This window comes from Carcharodon carcharias, chromosome 3, assembly GCF_017639515.1.
Source record: "Carcharodon carcharias isolate sCarCar2 chromosome 3, sCarCar2.pri, whole genome shotgun sequence".
Classification (NCBI taxonomy): domain Eukaryota; kingdom Metazoa; phylum Chordata; class Chondrichthyes; order Lamniformes; family Lamnidae; genus Carcharodon; species Carcharodon carcharias.
The window spans coordinates 229,013,022-229,032,937 of record NC_054469.1 but is presented as its reverse complement, the minus strand read 5'-3'; the positions used below and the strand labels follow the sequence as shown (position 1 = coordinate 229,032,937).

The window sequence follows — 19,916 nt, the reverse complement described above, 5'->3', positions numbered from 1 at the left end:
ATTACTAGTCCGATGACATTACCACTACACCACCCACCAAGTCCTTGATTGAGCGTTTGAACTGGATGGTGTTGCACACAGCGTTTTGTTCTTGTGTATGTGGAGACACATTGGTTATTTGGTTTCACGTGCACATACCTTGCATTGTGTGCTAAATAGGCCAAAGAACGGTGCTTTTTGGCCACCTTCAAAAAGTAACGTGCTCTTTGTATACTAAAATACTCACTGCACCGTTTAATCCCGATGATGGCGTCGAATGCCTGGATGAGTGACGCTGTAGTGAGGGAGGCACTAACCTTTGCCTCTGAGACATTGGTTTGTTTTAGGTCCGCACTGATTGGGTGAAGTCTCCTGCTGATGGCTGTCAGCATCCCAGAAGAGTCGAGTAATCTCCATTTTCCAATGGGACTGGGTTAAAGAACAAAAAAGAGCTGCCACTAATTGGGTAACTAATTGACAGCGTCACGCAGAGGAGCCCCAAGAACCCTGTCCTGCTGGGGGCTGGGAAAATCTAGAACAATCTGAAAAAAAGTAACTCCAGTGCAGTAGAGGCTGCTTCTCAAGGGTTGAGGCTGAGGTGCAAAAGACAGAAGGTGCATACTCCTGTATCGGACTGTGTTATAATTAATGCGGGGAATGCTGCAGAACCACTAACTCTCAGCAGACTGAGCATAACATTCAGATGCACAAAAAAATGCCCCGATTCCTTTGTTAGGTGAACAAATCAAGGAGCCCTGGTTTTGATGAGGGTGTCGCTAATGTTGGTGTATTTTTGTGCAAAGCGTGTGTTGTAGAGGGACCACCCTTTCACCTTGTCTCTCCATTTATTTTTGCCATTTCTTTGCACGTCTGCAGGTCTGGTCCGAACTGAACCTGAGGAGATGCACGAGCAAGTTTCACCGGTTTGTTTGCGAAATGTGTAACAAAGCCTTCCCCATGCTGGCGGCTCTCAACCTGCACCTGGAAACCCACAGAGGACAACTGGAAGGAGGGCAACCCAGGCCAGAGCCTCAGCACCCACCCGACGTGGACTTAAAGCAGAAAAGCTTCATGGCATCGCTGGGCCTACAGCATGCCAAAGAGGCGAAGGCCGTGAGACGAGGGGATAACACCGAATTTGATATCCACAGTATATGGGTGGAGACGTCTCCGTGGAAACTACCTCAAGAGGCCAACTGTGCTACTGTGAACGATCAACCACCCTTAGACCTGGCTTCGCTGGGAGCTAGCCTGTCCTCTCTCTCACCAATTCAGGACAAGGTTAAGATCTTGTCCCTGCAGTCCTTCCAGAAAGGTTTTATAATCCAGCCAGATAGCAGTATCGTGGTGAAGCCCATCTCCAGTGAGTCCGCCATCGAGTTTGCTGACATTCAGCAGATCCTGAAAATGGCTTCCTCTGCTCCCTCTCAGATCAGCCTCCCGCCGCTCTCCAAGGCTCCATCCACCCCGACGCAGTCCATTTACAGGCAGATGCCTCCGCTCAAGCCAAAGCCCCTGGTGGCCCCGTGCACCGTCGTGGTGACCTCCACCCCGCCCCTGCTCATGAGTGCCCAGCAGGCTTTGCCCGGCTGCGTGAGCCCGAGTCACCCCCCTCCCCCACTGAAGCTGGTGAAGTCGGCCACTGATCCAGCGTCCGGCCCTCAGGACCTGAAGTTGAAGCCCCTGAATGGATCACAGCCATTTGTCCAGCCAAAGACGGAGCCCCTGAGTCCGATTGAGATGAAGACTCAGCTCGAGCAGGACAGTCTTATTGAGGCGTTGATGCCCATGGAGGTGAACGGGGCCATCAAGCAGGAAGTCATGGACGGAGACCTCCAAGACATGATGACAGGGACGTCCAGCAAGAAGGTGCCGGCGTTAAAGAAAGTCTTGTACCCTTGTCGTTTTTGCAACCAGGTGTTTGCTTTTTCTGGCGTGTTGAAAGCTCACATTCGCTCGCACCTAGGCATCTCGCCGTACCAGTGCAACATCTGCACGTACATCGCCGCAGACAAAGCTGCACTAATCCGACACCTCCGCACACACAGCGGGGAGAGGCCGTTCATCTGTAAAATCTGCCACTACCCTTTCACGGTCAAAGCCAACTGTGAGCGGCACCTGCGCAAGAAGCACCTCAAGATGACCCGCAAGGACATCGAGAAGAACATCGAGTATGTGGAGAGCCACACTGCCGAGCTGGTGGACTCCTTCTGCTCGCCGGACACTGTCTGCAAGTACTGCGGCGAGGACCTCAAGTACTACCGGGCCCTGCGGCACCACCTGCGGACACACAGCAGCTGTCAGAAGAAGCCCTTCGAGTGCCGGGAGTGCAACATGGGCTTCTCCACAAAGAACAACTGCATCCGGCACATTCTCAAGCAGCACACGCACGTCGAGGAGAAGGAGATGGAGAAACACATCCTCCTGGTCGACTGCCTTGTGGGCGAGAACGGCGCGGCCTCCCCCACCTTATCCGAGGAGAGCGTATCTGCGGGCGGCTCTCCGGTGCCCTACAAGGAGCCTCACAACGGATTCCTGCATGGTCCACTGCCACAGAGTTCCTTAAAGATGGAGCCCATGGGGATCTTTTCAATGGACTTGGACGAACCTCTGGACTTTTCTCAAAAGAACAAAAATGTCTCTTTGCACCCGTACAACCAGGAGAGTCACTTGCTCAGGAAACTCATCTCACCCATCGCACAGTTTGACAGCACCCTGGAGCCCATAGACTTGTCGGTCCCCAAGAACCCCCCGAAGGACAAAACGAACCTCGGCAAGGAGAACAAGGACGAGAGCCAGCCCGCTGTCAACGGCGGCTCGTTCAACTGCCCGCCGTACCCCTCAGCCCTCCAGGCAAAGCCTAACCCCGAGAAGCACGTAAGTACGAAACACTCGCCTCAGTTACAGGGCCTGATCCCCGCCCTGAGTCCCGCCAGTATCTCCGCCGTGGTTACCGGCGCCAGCCTGCTGCGCCCCCTGAGGCCCAAGCCGCCTCCCCCGTTGCTCCTGCCCAAACCTGCAGCCGCGAAAGAGCTCCCGCCCTTGGCGTCCATCGCGCAGATCATTTCTTCCGTCTCGTCCGCTCCGGCCCTCTTGAAGAGGGACGTCAAGGATGGCGCCGAGGCCACGAAGCCCGTCTCGTCGCCCGACCAGGCGGAGGGCTCGAGGCCTGCCCTGGCAACCAAGGCCCCGGCCCAGACGGGGACCAACGGCGCGGTGAAGGCTTTGGCCCAACCACGCGCCATGGAGAAAGCTGCGGCGGGCCTGGTGGGGCCAGGCAAGAGGAAAGGGAGAAGGCGAGGCATCCGGTACAAGAGAATACGGCCCAGCATCACCAGCAGCAGCAACAACGTGGATCCAGAGTCCAGCGGGGAGTTCGCCAGCGTGGAGAAGATGTTGGCCACCACCGACACAAACAAGTTCAGCCCTTTCCTGCTGTCCACCAGCGTCAAAGAGGAACCCAATAAGGAGGAGAAGACTCCTGAGGAAAACGGGAAGAGAGACCTGAAGATCCTGAAGGGGAAGAAGAATTCCTATTCCAACTCCGTGCAAAAAATTACTTGCCCATACTGTCCACGCCTGTTCCCATGGGCCAGTTCGTTGCAGCGCCACATGTTAACCCACACAGGTAAGCGCGACACACGATCGTGTGTTTAATAATAAGTCATTTAAGAATAAATGCATTTAATTCTTCCTAACTCAGACAGCTAGCCTTGTGGGGGGGCAGGGGGAGAGAGGGTGGGGGGGGTTAGAAACTGTTTTCAGCCTTGCCCTGCCTCTCTGCTTAGAATTTGGACTGTTTCTGTCCTCGAGGCTGTGATCTCGCGCTCGGGTCTGATGATGGAGCTGAACCAAGACTCGCTCCGCTCTGTACAGGATGTGAGCCCAGACTCACCAGGGCCTGGCCGCGCCTGTGAAGAGAGAAGCAGAGAAGCGCCCCCCGCCCCCCCCCCACCCACCCCCAAATTGCGACTCCGCTTCAGGGCCTTATTTTTGGTTGAGGGACCCTATGATGCATTGTGAAATTCTGTGGAACTCCGACGCTCTCTCTCTCTCTCTCTCTCTCTCCCTCCTCTCCACCCGCCGTGGGGTATTTTACAAGAGGAAAGTGAAACCACCAGAGTAAAACAAATGAATGAAAATACACACAGAAAAAGATATATTTGTTAAATGTAAGAATGATATGGTGTGAGAGTTGAAAAATTTGGTACAATTTTCAAGTGGTTAGAAAATAGTGCGGAATCCTTCCCCTGTTGCTGGTAAGAACCCTAGGGTTCCAGGGAGACCTGGTTAGAAGATACTGGCCTCGAATGTAGGTCTTGGTGGCTCCTTCGACGTCAGGGGGTATCAGCGCAACCACTTGGTGGGGGTGGGGGGTGGGGGGGGGGGATGAATTCCAGCCAAAAGGCCAAAATGGCGGCCCGCTGCGCCATACCAGTTCTGCCAGTCTGTCCACGTGTGAGTCACTGGCAGCCAGCAGCGGGTGCAGGAGGTCGCCCAGCACGTTAGCAGAGACGGTCTCCGGAACGTTCTTGTCCTGCGTCGTCTCTTTTTTCGTTTTTAGCGGTTGAGGAGCCGGAGGGAGGGAGGGAGGGGCAGCGGGGGTCGTGTTAACTGGTCAGCAAAGCGGATGGTTACATCCTGGGAACGAGGGTCAGCCTGAGCCGCTGTAGCGAGCAGTGACGTTCTGCTTTCCGGCAACGGAAGCCATTTTTAACCCTCCATACTAAGGAGAAACCGAGCGCTCCCTGCGGAACACCGGCAAAAAAATAATATTCCCGGTTTTCTGACGTGAGCAGCTGCTGCCGGATAAATCTCATCTTTCTCATTTTCCCTGAGCGCTCAGTTGCGGTCAGAGTCCAGATGGTAGAGTGACGGTGGGGGGGTGGGGGGGGTGGTGGTGAGTGTTGAATTTAGTCAGACGTTGGGCCTAAAGGCCAGTGAGTCATTGTGTGTGTGTGTGTCTGTGCAGCTTTGGTGTGCATTCGTCGCCTGAGCTTTTGTCTTGTTCACTTTGATGCGGGATTGATTCAGGTGTGAGCACTTTTCCTGGTGGGGTTTGGAAGTAGCGGAGTTACACTGTGCTGTTGGCTTTGTGACCTCTGTGTTGGCTCTGAGCAGGCCGAATGCTTTCTCTGCCTTTGGGGCCTCCTGAACGGAGCCCCCAGTCGCTTTGCGAACGGTTTGAAACTTGGGCAATGAATTGCAAACCCCCCTCCTGCAAACAATTTCATAGAGATAAAAACAAAAAACTGCGGATGCTGGAAATCCAAAACAAAAGCAGAATTACCTGGAAACACTCAGCAGGTCTGGCAGCATCGGCGGAGAAGAAAAGAGTTGACGTTTCGAGTCCTCATGACCCTTCGACAGAAGAAAAGAGTTGACGTTTCGAGTCCTCATGACCCTTCAACAGAACTGTCGTTCTGTTGAAGGGTCATGAGGACTCGAAACGTCAACTCTTTTCTTCTCCGCCGATGCTGCCAGACTTGCTGAGTTTTTCCAGGTAATTCTGTTTTTGTTCTACAAACAATTTCATTTTTGGGGAACCACAAATACTGACTTAGCTGCGTGGAGTTTCCCCCCCCCCCTCAAGGGTCCATGGATTATGGGAATGATAGATAATTGGCTTTTGAGATGATTTTTGGAATCATACCTCCACCTGCAGTTGATCAAAGTGTACAGACTGGAGGCGGGGCTTCACTGGCTGCTGTGCAAGTGGCCCTTTTGAGAAGAGAATGAGGTTTGCAGACTCATGGAACGTGGGTTTTTTTGCCCCTCACACACGGCGTCTAATTCCGTGTGATCACGTAGCTGAGGGTTAATGCTGAGACCAAAAAAAAAGGACCTACGTTTATATAGCACCTTTCACGGCCACCGGACATCCCAAAGCACCTTACAGCCAGTGAGGTTTTTTTTTTTGAAGTGTGGTCACCGTTGTAATGTAGGAAAGGTGGCAGCCAATTTGCGCACAGCAAGCTCCCACAAACAGGACCAGATGTCGATTGGCCAAGACACCTTGGGCTGAATTTTACAGCCCCCCTCACGGTGGGGTGGGGGGGTGGGGTCGTAAAATGCGGCCAGCCATTCAAAATTCCATCGACTTCAGCGGGACTGTAAGATTCTGCCCCAAGGGTAACTTTCCATAGTGGATAGTGCCATGGGTCCTTCTCATTCCACCTCATGGCTCAGCACCTCCCACAGTGCAGCACTCCCCCCAGCGCGGCACTGGTAACACAGCCTGGATTTTGTGCTCAAGCCCTGGAGCCGGACTAGAACACACAACCCTCTGACTCAGAGACAAGTGTGCTACTAACTGAGCCGTGGCCAACATCAGGGGCTGGAGGTCACACCAGTGATTTCCCCAATTTTGAGTTCTCACCACAAGACGGTGTGGCCGGAAGGAGAAGGTGGCGGCTCTCCATTGAAAGGGGCCAAAGTGAGGGATTGTTTTCCAGTCTATGTCTGGGCTTATACACTGAGGGTGGAATCTCATGGCCTTCCCCCATGGTGAGTTTGATGTTAGGGGACATTTAATTGGGTGGGAGGGCGATGGGTGGAGACTCTGCTGTCTTCATGTTTCCGCACCAATTCAATCCATAGTGGGAGGCCTGCCGCCAGTTGAGGCCCTTAAGTGGACAATTAATGCCCAACATGACTGGTATTAACCCAGCAGGGGTGGGGGGGGGGGGGGTTCACATCTGGGGAGGACGATGAGCAAACCAGTGTGAGGTTGTTTGCAGGCTGCCAGGAGGTGTCGCTCATTCGAAGGCCCCAGCCTGGAGAAGAAGGGCCCGACAAAAACCAACCCCCTACCTTGCTGCCGACTACCCCTTTCCCCTCTACCCCCTCCCCAATGACGCCTTTCCCCACTCCCCCATGACCCCCTTCTCCCCCTCCCCATGACCTCCTTCCCCCCTCCCCCGCACAACCTCCTTTCCCTCCCTCCCCATGACCCCATTACCCCTGTCCCCCATGACCCCTTATTCCGCCGGCCCAACAAGCCTAATGACCCCCTTTATCCCTTCCCCATGTCCTTCTTTCTCCCCCCCCCCCCCCACCCCCCACCCCACGACCCCCTTACCGTGACCCCTCTCCAACCATCGCTCACCTCTGGCCTGGGATCCGGTGACGACCTTGGGCCTTGGGTGGGTGTTGTACCCATGGCAGCCACTGTCTCCCTGGTGGTGCTGTTGTTCCTTGGAGCTGCAAGCCTCTGATTGGCCAGCAGCTCTCGGCAGAGGGGACATCCACCCCCGGGGTCCTTGATCTCGAGGGAAGGCCGACTGCTGGCCGTCAAGTGCCTAAGTAACACTTAATGGGGCAGGCCCTCCCGAAAAGAGGCAGCCTGGGACTCCAGCTGGCAGCCGAGACCCCCTGTCACCTGCGCAAGATTCCACCCTGAGGGCTTAAAGGCCTCTGTGGAGGGGAAAAAAAAATAGTTCAACAACCGGAAGTGAATGAGCAGCACTCGACTCCCAGGCCTAAGCAGAGAATGGATGGGGCTGCCAGGCTTTCAAAAGGCTAGCACGGGCACAAGGGGCCAGATGGACTCCCTCTTGTGCTTGTAAGACCGTTTGATTCCATCAGCGCCAGTGGTGCTGGGTGAGTGTTCTCCAGCTTTCACTGGGCCCTTCTGGAAGGCCGATCGTCCCACCTTCCGAGGGAGGCCGAGAATTGCCCCGGTCCTTTAGAACAAAGAGGTGGAGAATGGAGTTGGCCGGGCAGGTTGGTGGACAGGTCGTCCTTGCCTGGCCGAAGCCAAGTGGCCCATTGGGAAAAATATCTTTTTCTAAAAAAAGTACATGTAATGAGGCTAATTTGATCAGCACCTCAAGAGTATGTGTAGCGCAACCTTATCCATTGCCCATCATGGAGATAGTATCGGGTGAAAAGGATTCAAGTCAGCTGCAGACCCGGTCACTTTAGGGTATCCGAGTGAATGTGCAAACTTTTTTTAAAAAATGCTGTCACAATTCTCCCGCTCCATGGGGGCAGCGTCTAATTTAAAAACATACCCAGACTTGCGTGTAAAGCAATAGCTGACAAAATCCTCTTTGTCTCTGTAAAGACAGCGTGTGTAAGTATGGGACATGAACTGTGGAGCCTTCCAGGAGAGAAGGTCACACCCTGTCGTCCCCCCCGCCCCCCCATCCTTCACCCTCGGGCTAGCGGCAATTTCTTTTTCTTTCTGATGGATGTGGTGCAAAAGCTGCTGAACATCGCCAAGGTTACAGAAGCGTGTTAGGTGCAAGCCCAAGTCAAAAGCCAGCGTAGCTCGTTTGTGTTGGGAGAACACCTAAAGCAGGGGAAAAAAAAGGCGGAAATACTGTGCAAATCAGGAAGGGTCTCAGACCCGAAACCTCGATGGGCTGTCTCTCCGCAAAACGTTGAGTCTTTGCCAGCTCTCCCTCTGCTTTATGTTTCCAGGTTTGAAGGAGCCGTGGTAATCTGTGGGGGGTGTTTTTTTTTTTTTGTCGCAGTTTTGCTAGGTGCATCAAGAAGAGAATGGCCCTTTAAGCCATTCTAGAGAAAGGAGCTTCAGCTTAAAATTAATGCCTTTTTTGTCTGGGGAAAGAGACTGTTCACCAATGACTTGTCCAATGGACTGTTTACTGCAGCTGCACTGTTCAAGTTGCTTTGTGATGCTGGACCCAGGAGCAGTGGATGGAAATCGTACACTCCCACCAAGTACAAAGCTGGTTAGGTTGAAGTTGCATTGTGTGGTGTTAGTAAGTGACAAAAGCACTGATGCCTCAAACTCCACTGTCCGGCCGCTGGAGCAGAGGTGTTAACCTGTTTAACACACTTAAACTAAACGTTTAACTAAAAAAAAAAAGTGCTTTTGTTAAAATATTGGGCAGAAGCTTCCCGTGTTTCATAGATCCCAGCACAATTTTGATTTCTATTGAGAATATCCTACAGGACAGTCTTATTCAGAGACTTGTGTTTCCTTCCCCCCCCACCGGCCAGTGGAAGATGTAGCCCCATGTTCCTTTTTAAATTCACCTCAGTGTTGTGGATTTTTAAAAAAAATTATATTGGTTCTTTATTTTGGTGGAGCAATTTTAACACCGTAGTTACTGTTACCACGTAGGTATTCAGGTTTGCATTGAAGAGTAACCCCGGGGGCTGTGCATGTCAAGTTACTCGTTGACGGAGTTGCAAGCCCCTGTCACGGCAGCTTACAGCCACCCAGTTAAAATGTGTTATGTTGGGGGGTTTTTTTTGGGGGGGAGGGTTTTAAGTTGGCATGCTGTTAATTTGGGAATATTGTAGATACTGTTTAAACACCGCTCTACCGGTGTTTTTTTTTTTGTTTAATTTATAAGACAGTGCGATTGTCAAGAACTGCATAAATAGCTACTTTTTTTTGTTTTGTTTTTTTTACTTTTTGTTTTAACAAAAGGTCAGAAGCCCTACCCCTGTCCTAAATGTGACGCTTTCTTTTCCACCAAATCTAACTGTGAACGCCACCTCTTGCGCAAGCATGGTGTTGCCAACCGATCACTGCGAAGAAATGGCCTGATTGCCAGATCCAAACCAACTGATGCAAAGCCCCTGGAAAGCACAGGTAACTACTGTCAGACAGAGAGAGAGAGAGAGAGAGAGCGCCTGTTCCAGTCAGTGTGCTGTGTTTGATGGCCGGAAGGGGTGGTGGGATCAAAGGAGTGCTTCTCTCGCTCTGTGAGGGTTTGGGAGATCTGAAAGGTGCAGTGGGGCTTTGCTGCAGCAAGGGGGCAGTGTCTGCAAAAGCAAACAGTCCAGGGAGAGGTGAGAGAGAGAGAGAGAGAGAGAGAGAGAGAGTGAGAGGGAGGGAGGGAGGGATAAAATAAAGCCCTCTCTTCCAGCCACATCCACAAGAATTGTACCATCCTCCCGATCAAAGGAGCTCTGTCTTTGGCGGGGGTGGGGGGGGGGGCATCAAAAGCCTTTGGCAAACGGTTATTTTGTTTGTAATTGCACAGTGTGACGGCATAAATCGTATCAGAATTTCTTAGCCAGTCACTCCCGTCGGTGAAGCTCCTCTGATACACCGGTGCACAGTCCAGCCCTCCTTACAAACAAAACTTTAAAAAAGAAAACAAACGCCAAACACTTTTTTTTTCACAAAGTCAGACTCCCTTCGATTGGTGGCGGCTGCAGAATGTACAAAACAGTTGCATAAAACGGCCCAGGCGTGTCTCAACTGGGACCTTTTGTACCATTTATTTCCCCTGTCTAAAATTCCCAAAATGCGGAGTAAATAAGTGGCGGGTGTAACTCCTCCCAGTCAATCAAAACTCTTATTACAAGGGCATGTTCCCTTTTCCCCTGATGGCTCCTTTCTCTGAGGTCCACATTCAACGATATTCTGGCCTTGATGCACAGAGACACAGAACTCACAGAAGGAAGCGCGACCAGACACTTCCACTTGTAACTGGCCTTTAGTGTTAGTGGGGATTCGATGGGAAGAGTTTGACCTGCCTTGAGTTGTGCGGTGTACAAAACACGGTTCTTTCATTGACCTTGGCAGCGATGTCTGATCAAGCCAGTGGTGTTGGTGTGCTGTGCACCGATAGCGTCCGGAATCGCTCCTGAGAGGTGCAGGCGGCTTTCTGGTGAGACCTTAGCGAGGCAGTTGGTTTATAAACGTCGCTGGGGTTGGTGCACCGCGCAAGCGGCCCACTCTGGACAGAAATGTCGATGTCGTTTTGTTACTGTTGGCGGCTGTTCACTTGCTGACTTGCGCATTGTGTGTGTGTGTGTGTGTGATCCGCAGGTACCCATCCTGAGTCAGAGTCGGCAGCACCGACAACGGCTCCGGCTCCGGCTCCAGCTCCGGCTCCGGCTCCGGCGCCGACTTGTTCCTCGCTCGGTGCCGCGGGGGCCGACGGGGTCAAGCCGAGGGCAGAACCCCCGCCGGCGGACTCGGCGGAGGGAGGCAGGAGGAAGGATGGGAAGGCGGAGCAAGAGGCCGAGGAGGACACGCAGAGCAACAAGAGCCTGGACCTCAACTTTGCCAGCAAGCTCATCGACTTCAAGCTGGAGGGCCCCGAGCCGAGCGGCAGCACCGGCGGAGCCAACGCGCAGCAAGAGGGGCGGAACACCTGCACCGTCTGCGGCAAGACCTTCAAGTACGCCGCCACCCTGGCGCGCCACAGGAAGGCTCACGCCTGCGAGCACCGGAGAGGGGACGGCGCCAAGGGAGGCAAGAGGGTCCCAAGGAGCGCGTCCGACAGGGAGGGGGCAGCGGCTCCGGCTCCTCCTCCTCCTCCTCCTCCTCCTCCTCCGGCAGCGGCCCCGCGCGGACGGGTGGCCCGGAGCCCAGAGGGGTCCGGGGTCAGAGGCGAGAGCCCCCCTCCTCCCCGGGACAGGCTGGCGGAGCGGCGGACCCTCGCCGACAAGGCAGCGGCGGCGCCGGCGGAATGCGGCGGCAACGGCCAGGAGAGCGAGCAGAGCGCCAGCGAGGTGACCGCCGAGCAGCAGGGCCTCAAGAAGGCAGCGGCCAGCGGATCGGCGAAAGCGGACAAGCGGAAGAAGATCTGCATCGTGTGCAACAAGCGGTTCTGGTCCCTGCAGGATCTGACCCGTCACATGAGGTCACACACAGGTGAGGAGACTTGCTGCCCCTTTTAATTAAGCCGGAACTGGTAACGGTTGTAGATTCCTACAGTACAGAAGGAGGCCACTCGGCCCATCGTGTCTGCCCGGGCTTCTCTGGAAGGAGCTACCCGATTAGCCCCCCCCACCACCGCACCCCCTCCCCCCCACCCCACCCCACACCACACACACCCCACCCACCTCCACCCCGCTCTTTCCCCACAGCTCTGCAAACGCCTCTCCCTGTCGGGTATTGGTCCAAACCTGTGGCTGAAGCGAGTCTATCCCGCCGGCCATTTGTGGGAACGAGCGAACGCAGCCAAGTGCCCTCGTGCAGCTGTCATCGGTTCGTGCGAAGTTACAGCGCGAGAGGAGGAGCTCTCTTTGCCTCCTGTGCTGGGTGCTAACTTCTCAGATATGTTGCCTGCCCTCTAATTCCACTTTCCTGCCTGTTGCTCTTTTGCGGAAATATAGAATCTGTGAGTTGACAGGCTCGAATCCTCTGGGCAAGAGTTGAGGAGTCGTGGTGGTTGGGGGGTGGTTGGGGGGTGGTTGGGGGGTGGGGGGTGGGAGAGAGAGAGAGAGAGAGAGAACATCAGCCAGTGCAGGAAGACAGTCGTTTTAAACAGATGAAGCCAGCCTGCTGACACGGTGGGTGAGGAGGGTGGGGGGGGGCTGCTTTTAACTTTCACCTATCGTAGTTACGTGGGATCACTTAGGATGTCCGGCACAGAAACAGCCCGTTCTGCCCCATCCGGCCCTTGCCAGTGTTTATGCTGCGCTCAAGCCTCCTCCTGCCTTTCCCCATCTAAATCTACCATCATAACCCTGTACTCCCTTCTCCCTGAAATGCTTGTCTAGTTTCCCCTTAAATGCATCAATACTATTTGCTTCAGCCACTCCCTGTGGTAGCGAGTTCCACATCCTCACCACTTCCTGAGTGAAGAAGTTTCTTTTGAGTTCCCCACTGGATTTCTTGGTGACTGTTCTGTATTGACAGCCTCTCGTTATACTCTTCCCCACAAGAGGAAAGATCCCCCCACCCCCACCCCCCCACCCTCAATCTCGCTCCATCAAAGACCTTTCAGAATTTTATAGACCCGAATTGAGGTCACCCCTCAAGCCGCTTTTTTTTTTTTCCGAGAGAGAGGAGACCCCCTCCCCCCCAGCCTGTTAATTCTTCCCTGATAATGTGCACCCACGCATTTCTGGTATTTCCCCTGGTAAATCTCCCCCACGCCCTCCCTGTGCCTCTATTTATAGTACGATGACCAGAACAATACTCGAACTTCAGTGAATTCAACTCATGCCCTCACACCACCCCCCCACCCCCCCACCGGCACCGGCACCATTTCTCTCAGTCAGTTGCACTTTTCCTCTTCCACATTAAGTACAGGAAGAAGGTGGGGGGGGGAGCGGTGGGGGGCGGATTTACACCTCGGAGTGTCCCAACACGAAGGAGAATCCTTCACTGTTTTTTTCCTTGAAAAAAGGAAACTCAGCAACGGAAGGTTAGAGTGAAAGGAAACGGGTCTCCGACCCCGACAGGGCCTGAGGCTCGGCCAGGCCAACATCCAGCTCGTTGCCTTGGGAGACATGCGAACTGGCTTTTTAAAATGCTTCATGTGCTGGACCTGGTAAACAGATGGTCCTTTGCCAATTTTCACTTCATCACTTCATTTGAAGCTGGGAAAATGAGAACAAGATGTGCTGACACAGTGAAGCTGACTCAGACCCCTTAACTTTCCAGAATTGCCCATGTGTCCCACACAGCTGGGGAGCTTTGGTGGTGAGGGGTGGAGGGGTGGAGGGGTGGGGTGGGGGGGGGAGGCGTTAGCGCTCGTTATAATCCTTTTCTCTGCTAACCAAGAGCCAGGTCGTTAGTTGTTTGCTAAATTTTATTTCCCACAATAATGAAGCGATCCGGGATCAGTATAAACAGCTCCTCTGCCTCAGAGATCAAGGTGGGTGGGAGGAGGGGTGAGGTGGGGAGGGGGTCAGTGCCACTTAACCCCAGTGGTTTCCTCACCCGGAGAATGTGGTAAGGGAGCAAGTCGGGAGACGCTGAGCAAGCACTTAGTACATTCCCCCGCCGGAGGGAGGGTATATCGGACACTGCCCCCCCGCCCCCACCGGCATTCATGCACGCACAGGACCGATTTTTTTTAATCTCGCTAAATCTGCGGCAACAGGGTCTCAAACTGGGGTCAACAGACTTACAGCCCCGTCGTCTCCGGCTGCCACCCTTCTTCCTTTGGGGCAGCCGGAGCTCGGAGCTCTCGCTTGTTTCAGGCCCACCGGCGCCCTGCGGGAACGAGACCCTGGGCTAAAACTGCCACTGACCGGCCACTGAAGGGCCTCAAATGGCCCCAAGGGTGGGCAGGTCGCACAGCGTCTACCCTGCCGCTGTTAGAATTCCAGCAAAGACGGGTAGGTGACAGGACCCGTGCTGCCACCCGACTTTAGGCCTCGTCCTGCCTTGGTGAGGCGGGGTGTGGTTGGGGGGGGTGGGGGGGGGCGGTGGTTGGGGGTGGGGTGTGGTGGTTGGGGGGGAGGTGGGGGGTGGGGAATGGGGGCATACAATTCTGGCTAAGGAGATGATTTGTGCAAAGTTCAGTTGGGACAGAAAGGGTTAAATTTCCAGCCAGAGACATTTAGGGTTAGACCTGTGCGAGCTGCGAAACGTGGATCCTTTATTATCTCCTCCCTCTAGACTAGACTCCCTCTGCTGGTACATGAGTGTATGGTAGCCTCAAGTGGGCAAAATGCACAATGCACTCCAATAATCAAGCCTGACTGAATTGGGTTTTTAATTAAAGAAAAAAAGCTGCCTTTTACTTGGTCCCAAGGTTTAGTAAAGCCTGTGAATTACCCGTAGTGAGTGGACAGCTAACAGCTCCATCACTGTGGAACAGTCTGTCTCTGAGGGACACCTAACACCCAGGTACAATTCACCGGGGAAAATGGGCCGAATTTTCCCAGCTCCTTGGAGACAGGAGCTCAGGAAAATGGGGATGGGGGGTCGGTTCGGGATGGCTCTCCAGTGCATTCCAATTGCCAGGGAACTTTCCCAGGGATGGGCTGGGAAGCGGATTTGACTGCCCGCAATCTTATTGAGAAGCATCTAAGGTTCTGAGGGGGGCTTGACAGGGTGGATGCTGAGAGAATGTTTCCCCTCGAGGGGGGAATCTAGAATTAGGGGGCACAGTTTCAAAATAAGGACCCTCCCACCTAAGGCAGGGATGAGCAGGAATTCCTTCTCTTGAGGGCCATTCACGTTTGGAATTCTCTTCCCCATAGAGCAGCGGAGGCTGGGGCCATTGAGTATATTCAAGGCTGAGCGAGACAGATTTTTAATTGGCAAGGGAGTCGAGGATTATTGGGGGACCGACAGGAAAGTGGAGTTAAGGCTGCAGTCAAATCAGCCGTGATCTTACCGAATGGCGGAGCAGCTGGAGGGGCTGAATGGCCTCCTCCTGCTCCCATTTTTTAACGTCCTGATGTACCCCACGTTGTTGAGTCTCTAATTGAGGGCGGGTTTTTGGAGCCTGCAGAGGCCGTGACTCAGTGAAGACGGCCTCTTGCACGGCGGGGCCAATCGGACACAGACGCTCCCAATCCCAACGACAGGGCCGGGGGCGAGGAAGGCCGGAGGGGCTACCTGACAACCCCCCCCCCCCACCCACCGCCTACCCCGAGCGGCCGACCGGTCTCGCCCTACAGACGTGGTTATTTAAACGTACGCCTCCATGCCAAAGCCCCCACACAGCGTACCTGCCCTGCCGCAGCAGCAGCAGCAGCAGCACCCACCCACCTCTCCTGGTAGAGCCTCTGGCCCTCTAATTGCGCCAACGGCATTCCCATCTGAACCTTGAACTCCCAACTTGAATAAATTTCAGTAAAATGACTGCTTAGGACTATCAATTTAAAATGCAGACTGCCGACAGCAAACCGGGGGGGTTGGGGGGAGGTGTGGGGGGTGGGAGGGGGGGTCACCTGGCCACTCTCCCTGTCTCCCCGACCCTGGGGAGGGGGTACTGCCAGCAAGTAATGGGCCCTTGGTCCCAACGTCGAGCTGCCGGGACCTGTGGGAGAATCCAGCCCAAGGCCTCGGAAATATTTCCAGACAAGTCAGCAAGCAGAGTATAAAGCTGCTGCTGCAGAGATGTACAGGCTGTGGAAACCCGACTGCTCACGCAGGCAGCAGCCACTGTGTCCACTTTGCTGCACTTGAACAAAACATCTCCATACATTTTAGTCAAGAACGACGACGATAGTCCCCCGAGTGCCCCCCCACCCCCCGTCCTTTCCAGACTGACTCACTCCCAACTGGCATCCCTGTCTCCCAAATCATTGATGGCCTGGTCAGGGTCCAGTGAACAGGGTGATGGTCATGGTCCTGGGCTCCCAATGGAACCAGGTTGGGGCCGGGTGGGATGTTTGACCCTGGAGTGCATCACGGCTACAATCAGCCCTCCTCCTAACTTGCCAATCACACGTCTTGCACTTTCCAGTGCGTGTAACAGAATGATGAGCGGGGGCTGTAAGCTGGACACCTCCTCTCCTGAAGCTCCAGGCAGCTGAGCCGATTATACTGACCCAACCCAGACCGGGGTCAAGACTTGAACCTTAACGCCTGACCCCTGAACCGCCACCATCTTAAAAGTTGGGTATAAGCCCGCAGTAGGCACCACCGCTTCCCCCCCCGCCCCCCCATCCCCACCCGTGAGCAAGTCTCACCTCTGAGAACCATAGACAGCTGTCTAGTCCCCTGTAGCGCCACCACAAACGCTGGCCACTCCCGGGACTGCGGACCATTCTCAACACCAAGGAGCCAGGGATCCGGAGACCCGGCTGAGTCCAGGGTTTTGCCGGGCCCGGGGTGGGGTTTCAGGGCTGATTTCGGGAGAGCCTGGGGTGGGTGTGAAGGGTTGGAGGGAGGACCATGGTGCTGGAGGGGGTGGGGGTTGGGTGGTGAATGGCATTCGCTGGGCACAGGAAGGAAACCACCCCCCCCCCCCCCGCCTCAACCTGCAAAAATGCAGACTGGCCATGTGACGTCACCACTCCCTGACATGGGTAAAATACCAGCGGAGACGGGTAGGAGGTGAGCATGGGGCCCAATTTTACAGCCTTCCCTGCCTACCAGCCCACCTCGAGATGTGCCTGCCCTTAATAGCTAAGCCACTTGGGGAGCTATAACAGTGAATGTTGAAGCATATACGTAGGTACGAACATCCGAATTAGAAGCAGGAGTGGGCCATTCGGCCCCTCGAGCCTGCCTATGTTGTGTTGAAGAGATTCATAACATCGCTGATGAGTCGATTATAATCCCTGGCGATCTTTTTTTGTACCACACTAAAGGGGACAGGTCACTAGTTCTGATTAATAGTCACCAATATATAAATGAGGGGCTCCTGGTATTTTTTAATGACTGAGTTACCAGTGAAGTAACGGGGTGGGGGACAGGCTTTTCCCCACCCCACCCCCTTTCTGCAGCTTAAATGCCTCATGTCCAGCTGGCATCTCAAGGCTGGGTGAAGTGAGCTGAGCTTCTGCCAATCACTGGCACCTCAGAATAGTTACCGCTGGTGACCATCACCATGCGTCATGTTGACTTGGAAGGTAACCTTTCCCGCCGTTCTTGTTTCAGGTGAGCGGCCTTACAAATGCCTGACCTGCGAAAGGACCTTCACCCTGAAGCACAGCCTCGTCCGACACCAGCGCATCCACCAGAAAGGGGTCAAGGTGACCAAGCGGCACCGGGGCGAGAACGATGGCGACCTGTCCAAGGGCGACGACGACAGCGAGAGCGAGGCCGACCAGGCCGGGTACGGCCAGCTGTCGGACAACGAGAGCGAGACGGTCACCAGCCTCAGCCTCAGCAACGACTCCCCTCCGCCCCTCAGCCTGGCAGGGAGCCCCCTGACCGCCGCAGCCAGCCAGTCCCCAGGCCAGCTGGGCAGCAAGGCGGCCGACCCCGAGAGCAGCCCCCACCTCCCGGCGGCCGTGAATGGCCTGCGCCAGGGGACCTTCCTCATTCAGGGCAAAGACCAGGGATCGCTCAAAAGCTCGGAAAAGGCGCTCACCGATTCCACGGGCCCCCCCAACATCATCCAGAACCTGCTGGGGATACGCAGCGGGTCACCCATGAACCATGTCCTCAGTTCAGTGGAGTCAACCCCGCGCCTGCTGGGAGTGGAGTAACGTGACCTCCAAGGAACTGGAGCTTTTTTTTGTTGCTTGCAAGCTGTGCCACAGTACTTTGGAAATTTGACCCTCTTGTATCCTGAAAGCACAGAGCAGGGCGAGGCTACTGCGGTGGATTGTTCTAGTCCGTCTTGTGTGCGAGTGGATTTTCCATTGTTGTCCTGGTGCTACTGAACGCCTTAAGAGACACTGGAGTAAGAGGAATCCAGTGCAACTCTTCCAGACTGCATGTCGCATCTTCCAAGTGCCTTACGACCTGATCGCTGTGCACGTCAAAAGTTCTGTTCCAAAAGTGCTGGAAAAATCCCTTCAGAGTAAATGCAACAACACGAGCTAGCCTTTTTGAGAACAATCTTGGGGAGTATCAGATTCCTTTTTTGTGATGCGTTTTTATTTTACAGTTGATTTTTAAAACAAAATAACACGTAATGATGGGGCATCAAAATGCACTTGGTATAGGCTGTGCTTAGACTCTTAATGAGGAACTACTGTACTAAGTCTTCCAGAAAGGCCTTACAGTGATCAATCACACTGACAATCTCTGGGCATGTTGTTCATACATAAAGATAACAAACATAGGGGCAAAATAGCAATTATAGCTTTTGTTTTTTTTTTGTTTCTTTTGCAAAACAGATATGATTTTGTTCTCCATTTATGGCGTGCACAACAGTGCGGTCTTGTTTCTTTTTTGTAATTTGGTCTTTTAAGATGTATTTTGATTAAGGTGGAACACGTTCACCACTGTCTGTGAAAATCCAAGATGGCTTCCGCAAAGTTCCCCACCCCCCCACCCACCCCCCTCTCCCCTCTCCATTTTTACTGAGCATTGGGTTGTTTTGGCTAGAAACAGAGAAAAAAATGGGACTAAGAAGGTAAAATTAATTAGGAGACAAGTTTTCCTTTTTGTTAAATCTTGTAACAGTATGAAATTCAGTGCAGAAAAATTTTAAGGTTTTTTTTTTACACAATTCTGCTCTCTATGGTTTATTACCCAATGTGTCCTGGGGGAGCAGCCATTAACCAACTATATAATGCAGAACTGTAGCAAGGAAAAATCTCGCAGCATTAAGCTGGACAGTGTACTAGCAATAATCACTATTGATTTAAAGCTTTATTTAGTATTTGTCTGTACCAGCAATAGTAGTTTATATGGCCCTCGCCACATTTTTATTGAATCTTCTATTAGTGGGTTTTATTGTCTGGCTGATGCGAATCTGTTTTGTTTTCTTTTCCAAAAACTGTGAAAAGGAGAAAAATCATTTTGTGCTGAGTTAATGGGTGAATCTTAGATTAGATTGCATGTGAAACTAATTTGTTCATCAGTTATTTGTAATTCTGACTGTCTCTCTCAGGGCTTTTCAACAACAAAAAAAATTGCATCTACTAAATCCCTTTCTAGTTCCAAAATTTCTTCCACCTAAGGACTTGAAGCTAGGACGATTCAATCACTACATGGAGCACTTGACTGTGAAAGAAAATAAAAAAAAGATAATTGGTTTACAGCTCGTTCAAAAATAAAAGAAAAACAGTCACTTTTCACTGCATCGCGATTAAAGAGCTTTTTATTACCAGAGGTTTAGTGAATTATTGTCTATTTTCAAGAAGGAATAAAATTTTAATGGGGGGAAAGATAAAAGGAAAAATAAGTAATGCATTAATCCAGCAAACATATTGTAAAAATCCAGAATCCATATTTGTTCGTAAAGGGAATCTTTACTGCTGCTACATGTCATGTACACATCTGGTGTACGCCACATGAACAGAGAATCACAGAGTTTTGGTACTTACTTCCAATGCAAAATTTAAAGCTGTTCTGTATCAAACCATCTAAGCAATAAAATGTTATACTTGAGCTTTTTCTTTGCTTTATCATTCTATTTGTTCGTGCATCAGACATTATTCTCCCCAAAGCCTGTCCATCATCTACAAGGCACAAGTCAGGAGTGGGATGGAATACTCTCCACTTGCCTGGATGAGTGCAGCTCCCACAACAACACTCAAGAAGCTTGACACCATCCAGGACAAAGCAGCCCACTTGATTGGCACCCCATCCACAAACATTCGCTCCCTCCACCACCAATGCCCAATGGCAGCAGTGTGTACCATCTACAAGATGCACTGCAGGAACTCACCAAGGCTCATTAGGC

At 53.0% G+C, this 19,916-nt stretch overlaps 1 protein-coding gene across 6 annotated transcripts in view; it reads left to right on the top strand.

Moving 5' to 3' along the window:
* The window catches only part of rreb1a (ras responsive element binding protein 1a), a 240,405-nt gene extending 220,784 nt beyond the window's left edge, over nt 1-19,621 (top strand). For 4 of the 6 annotated variants that reach the window (XM_041183738.1, XM_041183741.1, XM_041183737.1 and 1 more), the window contains 4 exons: nt 856-3,607; nt 9,386-9,550; nt 10,739-11,569; nt 17,213-19,621. In XM_041183738.1, coding sequence (XP_041039672.1) covers nt 856-3,607; nt 9,386-9,550; nt 10,739-11,569; nt 17,213-17,766 — 4,302 coding nt within the window. In that variant the 3' untranslated portion in view covers nt 17,767-19,621. The remainder of the gene's footprint in view (nt 1-855; nt 3,608-9,385; nt 9,551-10,738; nt 11,570-17,212) is intronic. The other 2 variants (XM_041183739.1, XM_041183742.1) reach the window with 2 other exon arrangements.
* The last annotated feature ends 295 nt before the right edge of the window (nt 19,622-19,916 follow it).